General features: G+C 43.0%; 1 protein-coding gene across 1 annotated transcript in view; it reads right to left on the bottom strand.

Annotated features, from left to right (window-relative positions):
* Window positions 1-11,158: 11,158 nt before the first annotated feature.
* chd3 (chromodomain helicase DNA binding protein 3) overlaps window positions 11,159-19,764 on the bottom strand; it is a 47,790-nt gene continuing 39,184 nt past the window's right edge. Inside the window, exons 39-40 of the mRNA XM_080896389.1 lie at window positions 19,624-19,750; window positions 11,159-14,444 (exon numbers count right to left, since the gene is read on the bottom strand). Of these exons, the coding sequence (XP_080752515.1) occupies window positions 14,176-14,444; window positions 19,624-19,750 (396 nt within the window). The 3' untranslated portion in view covers window positions 11,159-14,175. The remainder of the gene's footprint in view (window positions 14,445-19,623; window positions 19,751-19,764) is intronic.

Genomic DNA, 19,764 nt, shown 5'->3' on the forward strand with positions numbered 1-19,764 from the left:
GGACACCTTGTCATATAAAGTAAGTGAGCTTGTTGCTGGCGTTACCTGTGAGTAGTTCAGCTCAGGATTAATTTTTATTAGAAGTTTGTATTTCACCAGTATGTCTCATTTTATTGTTTATTATTATTGTGTAGATGTGATATTGTATTGTGGCATACTTTCACTTTTGTTGCATATGTCATATTTATATTAATGGAAACAAATAACCAATTGTTAATAGCAGGAAAGCAGATATTAAATTATTTGGGCAATTAATAAATATATTAATACATTTTGGGCTTTCAAGATACTGATTACAAAGTAATGTACAGAAGAAAACTAAATACGTTAGACATCAGTACATCGACATCAAATGTAAAAAGATGGGTTCTGACTCGATTGACCACACTGATGAGCGTTAAAAACAAAAACATCTACAAGCCCAAGATATAAATGTAAAAATACACGAACAGTACAGAAGAGTATTCACCTGAGATGTAGAGCTATCTGCAGAGGGCTTCCCAGTGTGTACCTCATGGGAGCTGAAATCATCTCCAGACTCTCCTATTAGGGAGTACAAAGCTCCTATAACAGTGAACGCTCGTCTGTGAGCGGCAGCAGTCTGTTCTGAATAGCAGAGCAGGGTGACTCTTCACCTTTTAGTCATTGTGAATCACCAGTCATCTGCTCCTCAAGGTTGCTGTGCATGTGTGCGTGTGGGAGGCAGAGGGGCCTGCGAAGGGGAGACACTGAATCAGCGCGGCGTCCTCAGAGCTTCCAGACTCTTGCAGCATCCACCATCAGAGCAGAGCGACTAAGACAATTGGGTGTTAGGTGGTGTTCACACAAATTAAGTGATCGTGACTGTGGTATTTAAAAACTGAGAAGAAATAACATTTAAGAGCTTTAAAATGCAACTTGCTCACTTCACTGCCTTCCACATGAAACTTAATATAGCTAATGTTTGCACATTTAGATACTGACTCCTCTTTTATTTTTTCTACTCGATGAAAAAATAAGACTCAGTGATTTGTTTTCACTGATTCCATTCAAAATACTGCATCAACGAAAATATTGTGATGCTATTTCATATTTTAGTATCTCTCTTTCTCTAAAATGTACCAATGTAATAAAGCCAATTATTTTGACTAAAATAGTTTTGCTTGCTGTGTGAAAAGACTGAAGGTTTACAGCTCCGTGAGGCTGAATACGGTAGATAAATGGCTTACTGCACTATCAAGCTAGGTCCCTGTTGGAGTGGCATGGAGTTTGTAGTCTAGCAGAAAGAAGCCAACTTCATCATCTTAGACTGCAGACAGCAAAAGTCTTTTTTTCTGCTTTTTAAAGTAAAGTGTGCGTGTTAGTCCCCATAGGGAAATAGTTCCTCTGCATTTAACCCATTCACCCAGTGAAGCAGTGGGCAGCCACCAGTGCAGTGCCCGGGGAGCAGTGTGTAGGGACGGTACCTTGCTCAGGGGTACCTCAGGGTAGCCGTTCAGTGGAGTCGAACCCCCGACCTTCTGATCATGGGGCCACCACTCTACCTACTGAGCTATCCCTGCCCTGAAATAATTTCTGTGAGATGGAAGCCACTCCAGTCAAAAGTAGCATTGCAGAAACTGGTACTGGTCCACATAATAGTACTCAAAGCTCACTGATGCCACAGGGCAGAACAAAGAGTACAATTATGAGACAACAATAGTCTGAGTTCGCCCATGAGAGCAGAGGACCACTGGAGAGGCTGAATTGTATTAAGAGGATCAAAATTCACTGATCTGAAACACAAGATGGGACAGGACAATTGCAACACCTTCACATTCTGTTGTAGATTTGTTGATGTGCTGTTGCACAACCAGTTTCTGCCAAGTTTTAGCTGTCAGTCAGATAGGCTTACATGTCCTCACATATACTTTGGTCTCCGGAGGAGTTCATGATTGACTTGGTGATTGCAAGGTGCCCAGGGACTGTGTCTGCAGAGAAAGGCCAGACTGTCACCTCTCTACCACCGTGCTGACAGTTGCTTTGTGCTGCTATGTTGTGTTTGATTTTCTCCAAGCACTGTGCATTAAGCCAAACATCTGTACTTTGTTCTTGTCTGCTCATTGTTCACAATGTCCCAGAAGTTCAGATGTAACTTCATTACGAAAAGAGTATTAGGGCCACATTTAGCCCCCCCCCCCAAAAAAAGATTGTTTTCAGAATAAAATGAAAATTTCAAGAAAGAGATATTGAGACATTGTGGTCATAGTTTGAAAACAGGTTGAAAACATGGTGCAGAAAGCTGCATCTGGTCAGAACGACCTCCCCCCCCCCCCAACTTGAAAGAGTTGGCCGGATTTGTACAAACTGAAATATCCGGCAGTGTACAGATGCAAGGATGCTGATGGTTACACCCTTGTGCAATAAAGAGGATGATGAATCACAAGACACGATACGACAGACGATCATTTGTTTCACAAATTTATCTAAACAAAGCATTTTGTAGAGCGGGCCCCAACCCCTAAGCCACACACTGGTACTGGTCCGTGAGTCGTTTGGCGCCGGGCCGCGAGAGTTGAGGCTCGGGTGTGAAATTCATGTTTTTTATCGTGTTTTAGCATTATTTTTTAATCATTTTTATCTTTAACTCGGTTTCCCTGAGTCTTTTCCCGTATCTTTTTTTTTTTTTAGTACCGGTACAGGTTTTATTTTGTTGTATTTATCCGCAACACCTTAAAGGCCGGTTTGTGAAAATATTGTCGGACATAAACCGGTCTGTGGTGCGAAAAAGGTTGGGGACCGCTGTTGTAGAGGGTATAGGAGCCGTGGTAGTTGTTTGGCTTGAAACGACAACTGTAATCTCCACATTTTGGCTTTTTTCTCATTTGTTTTAGTTAACATGGAGCTAATACTCTGTCGTACTTCACAAACATAAGCTTCTTTTTTGAAGAGGCTCCTGAAAGTCCTTCAAACAAGCCATAACTGTTCAGTCTTTTCCTAATTGTGTTGTCTTGAATCTTAACATTTCGCATGCTAACTGAGGCCTGTAGAGTCTGAGATGGAGCTCCTGGGTTGTTTTTACAGTTTCTTTGAGCACTGCACTGTCTGAGATTAAGGTGAACTTACTGGGATGGTCACTCCTGTAAGACCGTGGCATTTATTTATTGATTTTTTTTGACACAGCTGAATGTTTCAGACCAGTAAACTGTGAAAACTTCAGCTTTTACATCACAACTATTCAACTGCATTTAATTATCAACACCTGGCTGCTATGTACTGGCTTAGTTCCTTCGTTTTTCACAGAACTCTAAATGCACGTGTTGTGTTTAATCATCCTTTCAATTCAATTCAGTTTTATTCATATCGACCCAAATCACAACAACAGTTGCCTCAAAGCGCTTTTTACTCAATGAAGTCCACAGAGAGAATTTTTTTAATCATTTCATTCAGTTTTATTACAAACAAAACAAAAAAGGAAAGAAAGAAAGAAAGAAAAAACGAGGAGATGCGTCATCATTGAAATGTTTTCACTGCCATTCATCATTTAATCGGCACCAACTACATACACAGTGACACAAAATACCCAGAAATCAACACAACGTTTTGGAAAGAGGACAAAGTAAAACCAGAAAAAATGAACTAAGTGATTGATGTAACATTTTAGTTCAGGGGTTGTAAAACATTTGTAAAATGGACTCTGACTACTTCCTGGGAAGAGTTAAATGTATGGGATAAATGAACTCCTGTCTACCATGATTTTTTTTTTGTTTGTTTTTTAGGCTTTTTAACGTAAAAGAGAGGATGTTGTAGGATTAACAGGTTGACATCAGGTTCTTAATTCATTTTAATGACTTTACATTTCTTTATTAAGGCTTTTTATTAAATGATGCGGTATATTAAGTGGAATTTTTCAGCATGACTGTATTTTTCCTAGAGTTAGATAGTATGCATTTTCATTTTGCTCATAGAAGCATTTAGGGTTACACATGTCCCGTTTTCTATACACGTACGTCATTTGCAAGCCCCAAATCTAAAATGGAAGCGAGGGGGGAGGAAAAAAAAAGTTTTCATGTAATATATCTACTTCTGAAGTTAGCTCAACTTCTTCGTTTACAGTCTTTCGTAATCATCGGACGAACATGGCGAAGAGGTGCACCGTGTGTCGCACATACTGTGTTGTTTTTCATAGTTTCTTGTTACAAAAAATGTCTTTTGGTAGAAGCTCTTTCTCAAATAGCAACGGCGAGAACAACAGCAACATCGACAACGACAATACTCATAATCGCGAGAGTGAAAACACAAGAGAACACGAATGAGCTGTTTAAATATGTAAATTACTGTATATCACAGGATTTTGTAGAACGAAAAAAGAAACTTGGAAATGAAAAAAATACAGAAAAAAAGGGTTGATTGAAGGGGGCACGGGGAGGGAAGGAAAGGAGGGAGGAGTGCTGAGGGTGGTCGATAGGATTTAATAACACTGACTTGCTTATGAAAGGTTATAAACATTCATAGGAGGTTTCTGAAAAACCTTTTTCTGGAACAAACCCCCCAAATACCTCAAAGCTCTGTACATAAACTAGGAACGAGGGGAAGCGGGAAATACTTTGTGGTCAGACGAGTCCTGAATATATGCATCATACCTTTCTGCGTGTGTTTTATCGGAACATGTACCATCAAAACAAAGTGAAGGTTAAAAAAAACAAAACAAAAAATGAAAGAAGAAGAAGAAGCCGGAGCTGTGCTTGGAGCTGCTTGGACTGAGACATCGGAGATTCAGCCTTTCTCTGAGAGTTAGAAACAGTATTAAAACGACTGTAGGCACAGCTTGACGTATATATATATTTTTCTTCCTTTCTCACGAGACAGCATTATTGTGATTAGAGCATGCTTCAGGAGGGGGGTGGGGGGTGGGGGGCAGATGGAGTGCAATGGCAGAAATGAGTTTAGTTTCACATGCAGCTTCCTGTCGTGGGTTATAGGAGCAGAAGGGGAGGAGGAGGAGGAAGAAGAAGGTTACATGGTCTACTTGAGAAATCTAAAAAGGTTTCTAGGGTTGAGGTGGGTTTAGCGTTGTGTTTGCGTGCGTGTGTGTGTGTGTTTATGCTTGCATTTGTGTGAGGTTAGAAGCATCCCTAAAGGAGGAGGAGGAGGAGGCCGCTGCGAGGAGGCCGTTTATGAGGAGTATAATGGTTTGAGGCAGACAAGAAAAGGTCACAGGAAGTTTTTTGAGACAAGTTGGACTGCGTGTACTGTCGGTGTGTGTCCGTGGACAGTAAGTGCACATGTGCGTGAGTGTTAATGTCCTCTGCATGTGTGTGTCTGTGTGTGACTTGAGCTTTTTAGGGAGTACCAGCCAGCAGAGTAACATTTTCGAGGACTTCTGCGTGTATGCGTGCGTATGTGTCAAAGAAAGGAACTACAATCACTAGCGGGTCAACAAGTTCACCCTCAGTCAGTCAATTACTTTGTGATGTGGAGCTCAGCGACGCTGGTTTCACCGCCAGAACTTTCTAGGAGAGAAATCAAAGGTGTCTTTGCAGCAGACGGATTTCAGTGTGTGAGTGTGAGCGTGTATGCGTGTCTGTGTGGTTTAGTCGTCGATACAGATGACCTCTCCGCTGCGCTGCTCCCGCCGGTTGACTAGCAGCTCTGCTTCCCGCTCCTTCTTTACAGACATGGGAGGCCCGTTCAGCACTGCCGGATGGTGACGGTGGGGGGAGAAAGAGACACGAGTTCAGTTTAAGCAATTCGGCATGAAAAGTCTTTTCTGTGACGGATACATCTGACTTGAAGCCTTGTGCTCGTTCCTAACTCGATGCAGAAAAAGAAAAGCAGATTCTTGTGTTATTGAAAGTGTCGACAGGTTTTACCTTCAATAAATCACTGTGATTTGGGTTAAAAGTGCATTCTGGATGCGGGGCTGTTGGAGAAAGAGAGCGATATGTCTTTTCGACACAAAAACAGTAAGAGGGCACTGCTCTTCCAAATCATTAAGAGGGGAGTTGTGGTGGGTGCCTCCGAGCCAAGGGAGAAGCTTCCACATTATAAACGAAGCGTGCAACGGCGACACCAAAGTGCCAAAAACTGCAGTTCCTGGACTTTCTACGGACAAACTCAACACCATTATAAAGGATGTTTTGGGACTGGCACAGTGCAATGCAATCCACAGTTTTGCTCTCTATGGATGGTTCCCTCTTTATGCCAACTGTGAAGTTGGTTTAGGTTTTTATAACTCGTACAAGGCTTTTTAAGGTAAGCTAAAGACCCTGCAATAATACAGGGAAAACCCCCAGGTAGGTGCTTTCTATCCGGTTGTTAAGTGATGACGCGACGAATCCTACTTCCAGGCCTAAAGTAGTCTGCGTTTAATATGGCTTTTGTGTTGTTAACATGTTTAATGTTATGTATTTTCTTCTATTTAATCTCAAAAAGCTCCTAAAACAGTCAGTGATCACTGTTGACCTTCCTCGGCTTTTATTACCACTAATCATTTATTTAAGCTCAGTTTTTAAAACCTTAGGATGTAACTACAGCCCAGCCCATGCAGCAGTATATGAATGACTAACCTCGTATTATGGATGGATTATCTCAGTTGTTGTCCTGGCTGAAGTTTGGTCCTTTTACAGCATCCTGCCATGCGATTACATTTGTTCCTGACCACCGAGAACACTTATGTTAACTTTTATCAGTGGAAAAAAGGTTAGCTTGTTTATATTATGCTAACATAGCTGTGTCGCTAGCGGTCACGTAGCACATCATTATATACCAGCTAGCCCAACTTCAGTAACCCTACAAACGTCACTGCGGTTTAGTTTTCTGTCTTCATTTATGCTGGAAGTGATAACAGAGCTGTACGTTTGAATTTGTTTCCAAAACCCCGCAGTCAGGACATGCTATATTGTATTTAGATAGAAGCTAGCGAGCTAACTCCCTGCTAACTTCTAACTCCGTTAAATGTTATAAATTCCGTTTTCATGGATGCCTGGATGTTAAACTCAAATGTTACACCTGGTAGAGCAGAACGCTGATCATTTTATTAAAGATGAAAGACTTTAGACAGTTTTTCAACTCTCAGTAATGCCATAGTGATCGTTTGATATATGGACCTGCAGCGGAGTTTAGGCCCAGACACGGCTAGTGACGTCAGACTGAACAATCGGATAGTTCTCTGGTTGAAAATATCTTGTTGATGTCAGAGTTCAGAGGAGAATGGCCAGACTGCTTTGAGCTGATAGGAAGGCAACCTAACTCAAATGACCACTTGATACAACAAAGGTACAGAGAAGGACAAATCTAATGCAACTCCTCTCTACTAAGAACAGGAAACTGAGTCTCAATTTCTGCTGCAACATTGAATCAGCCTTGAATCAGTGGTCCAGATCGGTCCCCTAGTACCAACTGAGCATCATTTAAACACCAAAATCTGGACCAAAATCTCTGACGGATGTTTCCAGCACCGTGTTGAAACTGTGCCACAAATAATTAAAGCAGCTCTGAAGGCTAAAGGGGATCCAGCCCATTAGGTAAGCTGTACCTAATGATGTGTGGTGAGTGTGTATAAGTCAATGTTTTGCAACATGGTGCAATTCAAAATCTTACAAACAGCAATTTTCATTCTATTGCGGGGCGATCGTGGCTCAAGAGTTGGGAGTTCGCCTTGTAATTGGAAGGTTGCCGGTTCGAGCCCCGGCTTGGACAGTCTCGGTCGTTGTGTCCTTGGGCAAGACACTTCACCCGTTGCCTACTGGTGGTGGTCAGAGGGCCCGGTGGCGCCAGTGTCCGGCAGCCTCGCCTCTGTCAGTGCACCCCAGGGTGGCTGTGGCTATAATGTAGCTTGCCATCACCCGTGTGTGAATGGGTGGATGACTGGATATGTAAAGCGCTTTGGGGTCCTTAGGGACTAGTAAAGCGCTATATAAATACAGGCCATTTTTTACCATTTCTATTTTTTGGCGAATAAGTCCCACCCAAGTGTGATTTTTAATACTTTTAATGAGAAAACTTGCATAATACAGTACATCAATATATCATTTTACATATCCAGTATCAAGTTTGTTTACAATATTGACCAAACCTCAGAATGCATAACTATTAACCTGGACAGAGTGAGGCCAGCAATGAGTAAACACACACTTTATCCACAAGCACGCACACGGTCACACAAGGACACAGATGCACACACACACAAGCACACATAAAAATTAAGTTCTTTGCACAGCTGGCCAGCAAAAGGATCTGTGCTTCCCACATTTGCGCACCATCATGAATCTGCTCAGGGAGTACAACGGGGAGTTTAGCGCTCCTTTCGAAACAAGGCCAAGAATGGACCAAAAGAGGTCTGACTTGCGCCACAGGGAAAGAAGTGCCATAACACCCCTGTGCAGATCAAAGATGTCATACGAAGTGTATTGAAGTGAAGACGTTTGGTGGGGGTGGAGGGGTGTTGAAGCCGTGTGCGTCTGTCTGAAACCAGAGGGGGGGACCGCTTATGGGGAAACGTATGGCATTTCGCCAGTGGAGGCCAACAGAGGAGATCAAGAGAATGAGCCAGTAGAGAGTTAGTGTGTGGGACAAGCAAAATCTGATAAGAACCAAAACAAATCGAGGTAAAGACTGGGTGAAAGAGCAGGAGAAATGAGGAGTTGCATAAAAAAAAGAAAAGCTGCAGAAGACAGAAGACTGTTCAAATAATGAGAAAACACTCTCTCTTTAATGTTCTTACAGCAAATCACAGTACGCCTTAAAAATCTTCAATTCATAATCTTTAATGAAGGAGTCATCAAATCAGAACAACAACTCTGGTTATTGTGTTTTTTAGAAATCGGTACTTAATGAGTGCACCTCGTGGCAGAGTTGCGCCATGTTTGGACACCAGGGACTCACAGGAATGGACCAATGCTTGTTGTTTCTGATTTTATCTCAGTGAGAACAGCCTCACTGCTGGCTGTTTACTCTTCGCTTCCTGCTGGCGCTCTTTCACTTTAAAAGCACTGCCATGGCAAAAAAGCAGGGAAATCTTTACTATTAATTAGTCACATAAACCCAAAACACGTGGATGTCCCAAAGTCCTTTTTTTGTTGTTGCTGTTTTTGATTTTGAGCTTTGCTGGTAAATGCTGAATGCTGTGCCTGGTCGCACTGGTGGAATTTGTCCGATTTTATAAGTGTGAAAACAATCACCGTGAGATAATGCTGCCAAAAAAAGCCAAAGGAAAGTCATTAAATATAACCATTAAAGGTAATTAAATGCTCAACATCTGAATCTTTAATTTGAAAAAAGGTCTACCCAACAACAACATTTCAGGTTTCACCTGCTGAAAAATGGGACTCAGTTCTAAAGATTAAGGACTCTGAACCCTCACAAACCCACAGCACCTCTTCAGCAGGGCCCAAAAAAGGCATTCAAGGTAAAGAAGGAGTGGAGATAAAACAGGAGGAGAAATTCAATGAAGCACTTGTACTATACCAGATAAAGATTCCCTCAGCGATGTCTGCAACAGTGTACATGTCTTTCTGCTGCCAAAGTAACTCTGCAATACTTCAGCTCTATCTACTCAAGCTCCTCCCCTTCCCAGCCCCCCCAGCGTTGTGTGCAAGCTCTCAGAAAAGCCATCTTCTCCTCAGCCTGAAACTCTGGACTGAGCTGGATGGTGCATCTGAAATCTAAAAGGCAGTAAAAATGATTCCTGGCCAACATGTCAGTCTGTGTCTCTCCCTTGTAGGTCCTGCCTACTCTTTGATAGAAGTGAATGCTGCCAGGTTGGCAAGAAAAGCAGCATTTTTTTCCCCTCGCTGAAAAGCTTTGCGTGAGTGCATCAATACAAAAACCTCTCACCAAGAACAACCCTGTGTCTCTAAACTGTCAACTTTTCAGGAAGTAAAAAAAGAAGAAAAACAAAACAAAACACAAAAACGCGGGCTTGTTTTTTAGAAATCTATAGAGCCCAACTGAGAGAGAGAAAGAGAGGAAAAGTAAGACGTGCATGTAGCAGGAGGTTCACATACAACTGAGAACGAAGAATATGCTTCTGGAGGTACAAATCGTAAAATCGAGCTCTGAAACTGTGAGTGGTTTTATTTATAGGCTAGAGAAAGGACATCCCCACTCCAGAAAATTGTCAGGAAATAAAGATTATCCCCCAAAAAACATATTGGTAAATTATTCTTTACGTATCCTTCGTGACCCTGAATCTTTTTCTATTCTCAGTCTTACTATTACCTGAAGCCTCACAAATAATTTCTAAACCTCCCTCAGGTGGCTGTGACAAGGAGGTAGAGCAGATCATCTACTAATGGGAAAGCTGTTGGTTCGATTCCTCGGGCAAAATACTGAACCTCAAGTTGCTCCTGATGTAGTCATCAGAATGTAAATATGTCGGCTACAAAGCGCTTAGATGTACAAAAAAGAGGTTGTGTGAATACAAGTAGAGCAGAAAAGTGCTATATAAGAATCAGTCCATTCAAATGAATGTGACTGCCATGTTATCTGACTACTAATACAGACAGCAGCCTAATGTCTCCAAACACATATTTGTGTTAAGATGTAGACTCTTTCCAAGGTAGAAGATATTTGATACTGGAAGCTTTCTGGCCTTCATTTGTAGTTTGCTTGTCCAGAGTTTAATGATTAACCACATGTGAGCAGGCTTCAGCTGCTCACGGGCGCAATCTGTGTTAAGATATCATCAGCCGATATTAGCTAATTGACAATCGAACGATATCGACATTTATAACGGCTGATAAATTTTAAAAAAGAAATGGAAGAACCATCATTAGCCATCACTGACGTTGCATAGTTTTCCCACCAGAGGGCCTTCTGCAACATCCCTTTTGGCAATCCGGTCGTTAAGTGATGACGTGACGAATCCTACTTCCAGGCCTAAAGTAGTCTGCGTTTAATATGGCTTTTGTGTTGTTAACATGTTTAATGTTATGTATTTTCTTCTATTTGATCTCAAAAAGCTCCTAAAACAGTCAGTGATCCCTGTTGACCTCACTCGGCTTTTATTACCGCTAATCATTTATTTAAGCTCAGTTTTTAAAAACTTAGGATGTAACTACAGCCCAGCCCATGCAGCAGTATATGAATGACTAACCTCGTATTGTGGATGGATTATCTCAGTTGTTGTCCTGGCTGAAGTTTGGTCCTTTTACAGCATCCTGCCATGCAATTACATTTGTTCCTGACCACCGAGAACACTCACGTTAACTTTTATCGAGTGGAAAAAAAAGCTAGCTTGTTTATATTATGCTAACATAGCTGTGTCACTAGCGGTCACGTAGCACATCATTATATACCAGCTAACCCAACTTCAGTAACCCTACAAACGTCACTGCTGTTTAGTTTTCTGTCTTCATTTATGTTGGAAGTGATAACAGAGCTGTACGTTTGAATTTGTTTCCAAAACCCCGCAGTCAGGACATGCTATATTGTATTTAGATAGAAGCTAGCGAGCTAACTTCCTGCTAACTTCTAACTCCGTTAAATGTCATAAATTCCATTTTCATGGATGCCTGGATGTTAAACTCAATTGTTACACCTGGTAGAGCAGAACGCTGATCGTTTTATTAAAGATGAAAGACTTTAGACAGTTTTTCAACTCTCAGTAATGCCATAGTGATCGTTTGATATATGGACCTGCAGCGGAGTTTAGGCCCAGACACGGCTAGTGATGTCAGACTTAACGACCGGATAGGTTTTCAGAACGCTACAAACAACAACCAGCGGATCTGAGCAGACTTCGGGCAGAGCGTAAATGAATAACTAGTGCGAGTGAAACCTGTTCATGTTTCGTGTGTCTGAAAATAAATAAATAAATCAGCCGATATATCGGATTTTTACATCACAGACATTAGTATCGGTGTTGATCCTATATATCAGTCAGGCACCCGGAGGAACATGTTTCCTAAAATGCAGTCTCATAAAAATCAGCTCATGACTAACGATAGCTTAGCTGTTTTATTAGCTTTAAAATGCATCCACTCCTGTAAACATGAAGTCTTGAGCTACAAAGTTGTGAAATTATGGAAAATGTCCCTCAGTGGTGAAGACACTGTAAGTGCACTATTCTGTCATTTTAGCTCTGTTCCACCACGATCACTCGCTGCTCCCGGGGATGGGCAGGATGCATATATTGTATTTATTTTCTCTGAAAACAGCTGCCTGCAGCTGGAAACAGTCTTGAGAGCAGTCACTGAACCAAAACAGAGCTAAACCGAAAGGTGCTAAAATACTCCCGACTGCTGAGCCGGACGATATGTGTGCACTTCACACGTACAACATATTAATGCCATCTTTTCTTTAGATAGAAAATACCAACGAGAGCTTCAAGTCATAGTTTTGCTTATTTTAGACTGAATTGCAATCAGGATAACAGACTTTAAGGTATATACTGACTGATCTAAGATGTTTAGCTTATTTTCTAAGAGCAGAAAAACATATTTGAACAAAATACTTTAATATTTCTAGTAAGCTATCCAAAGTCGTACTGACATCAAACAGGCATGTCAAACAGTTGGCACAAATCACACACATTCACACTCATTTCTTAACCTACAGACATGCACGACATTCTCATTGCAGGCCGCACTGCTACCACACTTCTCCGGTCATTAAGTCCTTTAAACTCAAAGGGAAATACCACTCAGTTTTAGCTGAAAGCAATCCAAATTCATTGCTTTTTCCCTTTAGATACGAGGCAGAATGGTTCATCTCTAGGACGTCACACAGCGCGCACACCAAGCTGGAAAAACGATGACATGGTCCAGAATGTTTTATTTTCTCGGGGTTCAGGGGACATTTTCCAGCGTGGAATCCATCACGCTGTCACAGCGAGGAAACTCAAAGAACAAAAAAAGAAAAAAACGCCTTCAAAGAGAGTCTCCCTTTTTTCTTCGATGACAGATTACAGTCTTCATCTTTTGGGAAGAGCCGCTCATAAATTATGATCTTTTGTATTTTTCAGTGATTAGGCTTAAAAACAGGAAATGTAAGTACTTCATTAGAGTGATATTCCCCTTCAAGTGACCCCCCCACTCCCCCCCAAAGAAAACGGGTGCAACAGTAAGTATGCTTTCTAATACAGTACATGTCTTTGCTGTCCATCAGTTTGGGTTAGAGCTGCCAACCGCTGGACAAAGGCATCGTCTCAGTTTTTACATCTATGCTTCTTGTTTGGACTCAGGAATGCGAGAGAGGGCAAGAGAGTCCATGGGAAGTCGTGTTTTATACTTAGAAAACTTTTTTCTTCTTCTTTTTTTAAACTTTCGCCCCTCGATTTTGTTGTTTTTTCTTTGCAAGATAATCTCGGTCCACTTTATCTCGCTCGCTCTATTTTGAGTTTGGGTTTCATCTGCCTATACTCAGCAGATAAATTCACTTGTTTGCAGGTTTTACAGGTTGTGTGCGAGTTCCAGAGCTTGTAATATATATGCATATCTGAGCGTGTTCGACTGAGAAAGAGAGACGGAGGAGTTGAAGACTGCGGAGGAATGAGGGAGTACGGGGTCAGATCGAGGGGACAGCCTTGTTCAGCCAGCCGGCGAATGAAAAATTGATCCGGAGGGAAATCTTTTTCTTGTCTCAGAGGGAGAAATAGAAGAGCTAAAGAAGTCTGTATAGGGAGGAATTAAACGAAAAAAAGATCCTCTTTTGTTGCATTGTTTTTTCTTTTTATTCGGCGTCTAATTTAGAGTTTTTGAAATCCTGTGATTGCATTAAGCAGCTTTCCCAATCCCACCCCCATTCTTTTTGGCCAAGGCCTTCAAAGTAAGGTTCGTTTGTTCCAGATAAGTACTCTCTCTTTTTGTCTCTGCCCCCACCACCCCCCGGGCATCATTAGTGCTTGATCTCAAGGCCAGATTTTCACCTCTCCCTTGTTATTTTGGACTCACTCCTTATGCAGTTGATTGCTTGTTTTCTTTAGTGGATCAAAGTGCCGCCGCTACTTTTCTTTTCACATTTCATGTCCGCTTGTTTTGTGTTTTTTTCCTTTCTGCCTCCCATCCTTATTCAATCCATCCAGCGATCTTTTCTTCTCCCTTTATATCCCTCACATTCCAGCTGTGTCAAAGTGCTCTATCCTTGGATCCTTTTTGGAAACGCTCTCATGCATTCGGCTTCTCGTCTCATTTTTGTTACATTCCACGATTGTTTTTCCATCCAAACGTCGCCCTGTTTTTATTGTTTTAGTGTTCACCTCCCCGCTTTTGCCCCTCAGGGTTTCTTTGGTCGCCCGTTGCGCGGCAGGTTCTCCACTGTGTTGCTGAGGCGGTACTTGACGATGATGCTGTGCACCGTGGATTTAGGCATCCTCAGCTCCTGCCCGATGGCCCCCTCTGACTTTCCGTCCTTCCAAAGGTCCACCACACGCTGCCGCTGCACCACATCGTGCTCCTTGGTCTTCTGGCAAACGCTGGCAGCGGTTGGCCCTCCGGTGGCTCCACCAGCAGCTCCCCCGGTGGCCCCAGCAGCGGCGGCGGCTTCTGTGGGGGCAGACAAGCGGCAGACTGTAGTGGAGGCTTGGAGAGGGGAGAAGGATAATGTGACACTTAACTGGTCCCTGTAGGGATTTGCTCTTTTAGTTTGCCTCCCTCCTCTCTGTGGGGGGGGGAGGTCGGAGGTCAGGGGAGAGCTACCGAAGCTGGAGTGGTGGAGGGGTGGGGGGAGCTGAGGTTCAGTGTCCTGCTCAAGGACACTTTAGCAGGATGGGTACTTGCAGACACGCGTGCTCCACTCCATCTGTTTAATGTTTACGCCTCTAAAGGATGAAGTCTGGTCTAATGTGTGGGACTCCTTCTAGCACAGATGTGTAGCGTCCTGATGGCAGAAACAGGCTCTCCAGAATGCAACTCGAGTTATTGTGCAAATGCTGACAGACTGCCACGTGTGAGACATCACCAAACAATCCTTCGTCAGAGCATTGTTACGTTTTGTTGCGCGGTTCACAGAGTGCAGCTAAAGTAGTAGATGTGCACTTAAAGTGCCACAGCCCGAGTATTTTTGGACATGTTTTGTGTACTCAAGTGTGGGAGCTTCTCTTGGGGAAGTGCGCTGTTAATGGAGGGGGGGGGGGTCGCAGAATCAGAGAATTGTTATTTTAACTCCGTCCATTTCTCCAGCTCACTTTTTTTCCCTCCCCCTTTCGGGCTCAATCTAAAAAGGTCACGACGCAGCGCAACCCCAATCAAGACCGTAAATGTGGTCTCATTTGCTGCATGCTTGTGCCCCGCTGCGGTGCTCGAGACTGCAGCCCCCAGGCCCACGCTCAGCTTCAGCTGCAGTCTCGCCACGAAAAGGCCCCCGGTGAGCAAAAAAAAACCCCCACGAAGCAACACAGCACGCGTGTGACTATTTCTGAAGCAGCCGGTGCTCGGCCCAGCCCTCTGCCAGTTCACAAGTCACAACACGAGGTTTAAACAACCAAACTCGTGCGGCTTTGGTCCCTCTCAAAATACCTTGGTAGAAAGTCCGAATGTTTTCTTGGCACGGGCCGAACCCAGACAGCCTGAGCATAATGACATTTTCAGAGATAGGCCCTGGCTCTCGAAAAAGCAATGCTTTTGACAGATGTCTCAGTCTGCAATTACAAAAAAAAAAAAAAAAAATCAAGATACACCGAGCGAGAGGGACAGGAGAAGCACTTGGAGAGAGAGAGAGAGAAAGCTGGCTATTGCGGTTTTTAGAGCTAAAGCTATTGGGGAATATCAGGTTTTACCAGTTATCTCTGCCACATCGCCGCTATCTAAACATCTCCAAACACGAATGCACATGCAGAGCAGAGAGCGCGTCTGGAGAGCACATGCTGTTACCAAACTAATTACGAGAAAATACATTCTGGAAAAACTGCCAGCGAGCCCTGACAGACTGCAGACGAGGAGAGCTGGACAAGAAGTCAAAATAAAATAGATTTTTCTTTTTCTCTGCTTTTTTAACTCTTAAGCCCTTAACTCAATAAGTAATTAGAGCCACGGCAGGACCCAAGAAGAGAAAATAAACAGGCTCCTTGGGGCAGGTTTGATAGCGCTCCGGCTGTGCTTTATCGTTGCACAATGTGTCACTAGATCCCATAAGTGCTGAGCTGAGTATTGAGGTTTCGAGGCCGGACATGTTAAGAGATGAGAACGCCTTAATATAGCAGCGCAGCATGCTCGTGTTTGATTTGGGTAATGTCTATTTCAGGTGTCTATCTGGCAGCCACATCAGAAAGCTCTGCTGCAGATGGTTTTTTCCGATACGGACTCCTTTCTGGATTTTTAAGGTTTCACAACTAAACCTGCTTAGGGGTGAGGGGGGAGATAAAGTGACTGTTCAGAGTGCCTAAAAGGGCGCTGCTTTAGAAGCCATCAGGTAGCTCTTTCAGTCACACGACACGGCATTAAAATGAAACCCAAGACTCGAGCAATGACCCGAAATCTACGCGTAATGCAAAGACATCCTGAAATACCCGATTCCCCAGGCACGCTCATTTCAGCGAGGCCTCTGCAATATTTTTCCATTTTCTTTTGCCTAATCTTTTTCCACAACAACATAACCATATATAGCTGGAATTCCTTAAATGACATCTTTAAAAATAGGAGCAGCACTTTGGACCGGTTTTGTCCATCAACGGCGCACGTTGCCAAGTAATCAAGTTCTGATCTCTGCAGCCAGATCTGGGCTTCTCCGTCGGGGTGTCTCGGAGGCTGGAGTTGGCGCGCACCCTTTCAAATATGAAACTATAAAAAGTGTGACCGGTGGGATTTGTCTGCTTCTGTTTTCTCACAGGTTTCTTTTGCCAGAGCAGATGGTATAAAAACAAGGAGGACATTAAACAGTGAAAATGAATGGCTCAGTCACGCTAGAGAAAAAAATATGACAGCAACCTCCTTGAGCCTAGGAAAAGTCAGCGGTTGCCCGGTGATTGGATTTTATTTTATTTTTTCACATCTGGAAACTCGTTAGAAGTAGAAGCAACTACCAACAGACTAACCTCAGGGCAACAACTTTCAGTTTGAAGTCGATTGCACAGGATGCCTGGTTGGAGGCAACCTGTCTCCAAACAATTGCAGCCTGACTCAAACAGATTGGAGGTTAGCCAGCAAGACATCAACCTGAGTCAGTCTGCACTGATAAGCTCAACTCGTGTGCAATGCATCTCTTTGCAATAGGGGACTTGACTCAACGCATCTGCATAGTACTTATATTCCTATATAAAAGAAAGCCTTTCTGAGCACCTGTGATATTTTACAGTTAAACTGCTGTTCTGCAGTAACTATGTCACTATCTGTGGAGAAATGTCTGAATTTCTCTTTGGATGTCAGTAGTTAATGTGAATTTCTGAGTATGCAGACTGCAACAGATTTGCAATGTTCACTGTTTCCACCGTTAATGATCATATTATCACAAACAGGTTGAATGTAACTGTCAACTTAATCCAATTTAATCACAAACCAATGCAAACTGATTTGGTTTTCTTTCTGTTTTATTGCTGCCCGACTCACTAAAGTTTCTCTGAGGATAGCAACTGACTGCAAGTAGCAAAAGCCCAGGTTCCCATCTTTGAAGCAGCTATTTGAAAGGCAACAAGACTGAAAGCAATTACAACCATTCATTCCTCAGTGTGACTGTAGCGTAAGGACTAAACCCAGTTAGTGATGCAGTTTAGCAAAAATAAGAACGCTAAAAACTGTTGCAGCAGATTCTGAGATTTAGCCACTAGTAATCAGTAGCATGGGTGAAGCACTTCCCATAATGCAACACAGTACCATCTTTTCATTATACCCTTCATGCCTGGTTAATTACTATAGCTTTCAAGAACTCTTGAAAGCACTTTCTCTTTGCTTTCTATTTTGAAGCGAGCTGAGACTAAAAGATAGTTGTCTGTCACGCTGATCGCTGTGTCAGATTACACAGAGGCATAAAATCCTGCCACTTTATGACTGACAGACATGACAGACTGCACCCGCTGAGTCACGCTTGTCATCCATCAAAACATGTGTGTAAAGAGGTGCTAGCTTGTAATTTCCAGGATAGCAAGGAAAGGAAAAGGAACAGAAGATGGCAGCTGAAGCAGTCATTATAATATTGAGTTCTGACCACACAGGCAACATAATTCCTCTTTTGCATTGTCATGATTACAGCTGTACAGAGCTCAGCGGTAGAAAAAAATATCTCGACAGCTGGAAAAAGCAATCTGAACCGAAGGGAACCGTCGTGGATGACACCAACACATTTTTAACATGCTAGAGCGACACTACAGGAGGCTGTCAGGCATGGAGCCTCGGTTTTAGTCCGTAGGCGAACAGACGGCCCACATCGTCTGGATCGGCCCACGATCGCAGCGTTATCATGTAGTCTGAACCTGGCATTAAATCAGCTCTCCTCAGGCCAAGAGCAGCTGGTGTATAAAAGTGCACTAAAGTTTTCAGTGAATGTTTGGCATGACTGAGTAACTAGACGCCGTAAAGTGTGTGCGCTCAATACAGCTCGTTGGCACGTTTTTACAAATCTGTAGATTTTGCAAACGGTGCCTGCTCCGAGCCTGAAAACAAAAGCAGAACTTTGGCCACATCGTGAACAGAATTTAGAATTTGAAACCAAGGTGGAGTCTTGAGAAATATCAGCGTGCGACTGCTGATAACAAGAAAATTATGAGTAAGTAAGGTAAAAAACACAAAAGGAGCCACCAGAGTGAACAGATCTGTTTACAAATGACACTGGTTAACAGATTTGTTTTGAGTTCTGCTTCATGAGACGTGGAAAAAACTGCACGGTGGTTGTTTTTCTTGGCTTTTAAAAGATGACTGTCTGTGATTGTAAGGCAGCATTTGCAGTCATTCATTCAGACAATGACTCGGAGCAGCTCGGAGCGGCAGGAAGAGATTTGACTGAAAATGATAAACTGAGAGAAGCTCAACAGCAATGAGTTACCTGCGACCATAAACTCTGAGCTCATTTTAAACCTGTGCGAAGTGTGAATTTGCACAACCCCGACCACAATGATCCCTTTGAAATCACCAGAGTAATTTTCTCAGACTGGATCCAGACCCAGAAATAAAAAATTTAAAAACAGCACCACGGCTTCCCACAGGTTGATGAGAGCTCCTCCCGATGAGCAGACTGAATTTTTATGTGGAAAAATCGATGGGAAATTACTAAGACAAACTGAATGTTGCGCCTGAGCCAGCAAAACCATCTCCACCGCTGTCAATTATCAGCACGTTAACGAAAAACAAAAACAAACATGACTACGGCCACTTCAGATACAGATTTAATGCACAAAATGACTCTAAAGAACCCTTAAACTGACGCTGCGGCGCTGCTTTGTCCTTAAACATCCTTAAATCACGTGCTGTGATAAGAATCAGTTCCTGAGCCAGAGGCAGAGCTGCACTGACACAGCAACAACACCTCCGCAGAGAAGCATAAATCTGAGTAAAAGTCATCAGCTTGCCAAGTGTCAGACAGATCAAACAAGCTTCTTCTTCTGTGCTATAATTACTGAAGCCCTAATGCCTCGAGATGTTCGATTATCACTCAGTAACTCACCTGTTTGTCTCTCACACGTCCACAAACTGCATTTTCTGCTGACAAAGCTTTTTTTTTTCATTCTTACTGTCATATTAAGTACACACTTTGGTGCTTTACAGCTGCTACAGTGTCAGCGGCGCCTCAAACACTGACCTGATATGAATGATCCGGGTGGCATCTGACTGTAATTGGCCCCTCCCATGTGTAGGGCGCTCGGGGGCGCGGGTGTGAAGGGGGCTCCGTAGTTCTGAGGGGTTGCGTAGGGTCCTGGAGGTATGGGCTGTGGAGAGAGAC

Source organism: Rhamphochromis sp. 'chilingali' (assembly GCF_963969265.1).
Source record: "Rhamphochromis sp. 'chilingali' genome assembly, chromosome: 1".
NCBI classification, from domain to species: Eukaryota; Metazoa; Chordata; class Actinopteri; order Cichliformes; family Cichlidae; genus Rhamphochromis; species Rhamphochromis sp. 'chilingali'.